This window comes from Callorhinchus milii, unplaced genomic scaffold, assembly GCF_018977255.1.
Source record: "Callorhinchus milii isolate IMCB2004 unplaced genomic scaffold, IMCB_Cmil_1.0 Scaffold2, whole genome shotgun sequence".
In the NCBI taxonomy this organism is placed as follows: Eukaryota; Metazoa; Chordata; class Chondrichthyes; order Chimaeriformes; family Callorhinchidae; genus Callorhinchus; species Callorhinchus milii.
In genome coordinates this window covers 37938235-37941755 of record NW_024704743.1, presented here as the reverse complement: position 1 = coordinate 37941755, position 3521 = coordinate 37938235, and the positions used below count along the sequence as shown (strand labels likewise).

The window sequence follows — 3521 nt, the reverse complement described above, 5'->3', positions numbered from 1 at the left end:
GAAATTTTCAATGAAAACTAATCACTTCATAAGAATCACATTAATAAGAATTACTGAAGTGTTGTTTGTAAATTTGCCCTTTTTGCTGCCTTCACTGTTCCTTGAGAATTTTTTGTGAAATGCAATAGTACGTATGGTTTTTTTTTACAAATACGAGGCTGCAAAGAACACACTGAGCACGACATTATTTAATAGCCAACCATATCAGTTAATTCCACAAACAGCCACTCCATGGCTGCTTGTGTGTCAATGCTGTGCCCAAGTTGGCTGCCACCTTTCACCCGCTTTAGTGTGTCCTGTGAAATGCTTAAGAGACTTCTCAACACCAGGTTTGTAGCGGAGGGGCCGGTGTGTAGCGTATTCCGCAGAAAAATTGCAGCCGCACTTACTTTTCTATCGTTCCAGGTGATAGGGCACCATATCAAACGCGAGGATTATTAATTTATAACCATTGTTGATTCGGCTCTTCCCAACTCGAGTCTGGAAAGAGCAATTTGAATTAGGATAAAAATAAGGTCCTAAGTACTCTGAGCCCCCACAATGGCCAGTGGTGGGCAGGAGGGCAGATGATAGCCATGTACCCCGGAGGCTCTCCACACCAAACCAAACTCCCCGCAGATCAAGTGGCGGTGTGTGGGGGGAGAAACGAGGTCCGAGGTCCTTTGCATAAGTTTCAGCGGCTCAACTCTCTCCGCCAACAAAACACACGTTGGATATTTACCCCAGAAACTGATTTCTCCCCGTGGCGTCTCGAGGCCGAAGCCGTCAGGAGGGGAACAGCTTCTCCTTCACCTTATCCTCGATGCTCGAGAGGTATCTCATCTCGGACAGGAGCCGCCCGGCCTCCCCAGCCTCCCGCCGTCGAAAGCCTGCGCCACGCTCTCCGCCAGCCGCCCCAGCTCGCCTCCAGCTGCTCGGCCACCAGGCCCACCTCGGCCTGGCCCCGGGCCTCGGCCAGCCGCTCGTTCAGCTCCAGCACGTGGGCCAGGAAAGCGGCGCTGACCCGCTCGCCTTCCCCCTCCCGCACCCCCTCCAGCTCCAGCAGGTACAGGCCGCGCGACAGCGGCCTCGACAGGGTCTGGTAGGCCGCGCTGACCAGCGCCGAGTGGCCGTGCGAGTAGTCCCGCTCCGCCTCGGCCCCGCGGCTGAAGTTGTCCGGGTGCAGGAGCCGCTGCAGCTCCTTGTAGGCCTTCTGCAACCGGGCCTGATCCAGGCGGAAGGAGCGCTCGCTGCCCAGCAGCGCGAACCAGTCCCGAGACTCGTCCGGGGGCTGTAAGGCCCCGCACGCCGGCAGAAGAAGGGGAGACCGCTCGACCCCGCACGGGCCCCGCAGCGCCAACAGTCGGTGCCCGCGGCTTGGCCGCCGGACGTGAGAGCCCTGAGCAGTGGGAGGGCGAGCGAGCGGGGGCGCTGCAGTCGGCTGCAGGGCGGCCCCGAGCGGAGGGCCCGGGTCCGGCGAGAGACGCGGGGAGAGGCGAGGGCCAGGGCCGCACGCAAAGCCGTTACCAGCCGCATCGTTTGAAAATTGCGGCTCGAGAGCCGGGCTCACCTCGCGCTCGTCACTGTCCGGAGAGGGGGGGAAGGGGCGCGCGCGGGCTTCCCGTCAGCGCCTCGAGAGGGATCCACACACGTCACAGCTCCTTTACGACAACGGCCCTCTGGAAGCCCCACAGCCACAACCTCCACAGCCACACCCCTCCCCCACAGCCACACCCTCTCCCCCACAGCCACACCCCCCCACAGCCACACCCCCTCACAGCCACACCCCTCCCCCACAGCCACACCCCCTCACAGCCACACCCCCTCACAGCCACACCCCCCCACAGCCACACCCCCTCACAGCCACACCCTCCCTCACAGCCACACTCCCTCACAGCCACACCCCTCCCCCACAGCCACACCCCCTCACAGCCACACCCCCCCACAGCCACACCCCCTCACAGCCACACTCCCCCCCACAGCCACACCCCCTCACAGCCACCACACCCCCTCCCCCACAGCCACACCCCCTCACAGCCACACCCCTCCCTCACAGCCACACCCCCTCCACAGCCACACCCCCTCCACAGCCACACCCCCTCCACAGCCACACCCCCTCCACAGCCACACCCCTTCCACGGCCACACCCCCTCCCACAGCCACACCCCCTCACAGCCACACCCCCTCACAGCCACCCCTCACAGCCACACCCCCTCACAGTACCTCCTCACAGCCCCCTCACAGCCACACCCCTCCCCCACAGCCACACCCCCACAGCCACACCCCTCACAGCCACACCCCCTCACAGCCACACCTCCCCACAGCCACACCCCCCTCACAGCCACACCCCCTCCACAGCACACCCCTCCCCCACAGCCACACCCCTCACAGCCACACCCCCCCACAGCCACACCCCCCAGCTCACAGCCACCCCCCCCACAGCCACACCCCTCCCCCACAGCCACACCCCCTCACAGCCACACCCCCCCCACGGCCACACCCCCTCCACGGCCACACCCCCTCCCACAGGCACACCCCTCCCCCACAGCCACACCCCTCTCCCACAGCCACACCCCTCCCCACAGCCACACCCCCTCCCACAGCCACACCCCTCCCCACAGCCACACCCCTCCACAGCCACACCCCTCCCCACAGCCAACCACAGCACCCTCCCCCACAGCCACACCCTCCCCACAGCCACACCCCCCCCCACAGCCACCCCCCAGCTCACAGCCACACCTCCCCACAGCCACACCCCCCCCCGCTCACAGCCACACCCCCCCGCCACAGCCACCACCCCCCCCCACAGCCACACCCCCCCCCAGCCAGCACCCCCCCACAGCCACACCCCCCCACAGCTCCAGCCACCCCCCCGCACCACACACCTCCCCCACAGCCACACCCTCCCACAGCCACACCCTCCCACAGCACACCCCTCCCCACAGCCACACCCTTCACAGCCACACCCCTCCCCACAGCCACACCCCCCCAGCTCACAGCCACACCCCCAGCTCACAGCCACACCCCCCAGCTCATAGCCACACCCCCCTCCAGCTCACAGCCACACCCCCCCAGCTCACAGCCACACCCCCAGCCCACTGCTTTGTGTGAGGCTGTGTCTCTAGAGCGCAGTTTCAGACCTAAAACACACAAAATCACACACAAGTGAGTATAAACAACTCTGCACACTTGCAATTCAAACGCACCTTTTTAGAATCAGGCAGACAGAGCTGAAGTTGCAACTTTCTTCAGGTTTTTTTCTCTGTCTTCATCCGCCTCTTCGTTTTAAGTTGCTTTTGAAGGGAAATATGTGCAACTTCTTTCCTTCCACCCCCCCCCAATGAAAATAAAATACATTTTATTTATATTTATTAACTAGCTATAATTATTCCTCCTTTCTCTCAAAACGTGTGGACTCTCCGGCCTTATTATGAGAAGAAATAAACAAAAGGTAAAACTGAATAAAGCCAATTGTGAACTTTGCTGCTTTCAAACTAAATGCGGAACCATTACCGGGATACTAAAGGCTGTAAAGAGAGATT

At 61.6% G+C, this 3521-nt stretch overlaps 1 protein-coding gene across 1 annotated transcript; it reads right to left on the bottom strand.

The window, feature by feature from the left end:
- Nucleotides 1-563: 563 nt before the first annotated feature.
- On the bottom strand, nt 564-1515 carry LOC103183960 (iron-sulfur cluster co-chaperone protein HscB). The gene is given in 4 exon segments (XM_007901730.2): nt 564-848; nt 851-928; nt 931-1290; nt 1293-1515. Coding segments are annotated over 4 exon segments (744 nt in total). The 3' UTR covers nt 564-765.
- Between the last annotated feature and the right edge of the window lie 2006 nt (nt 1516-3521).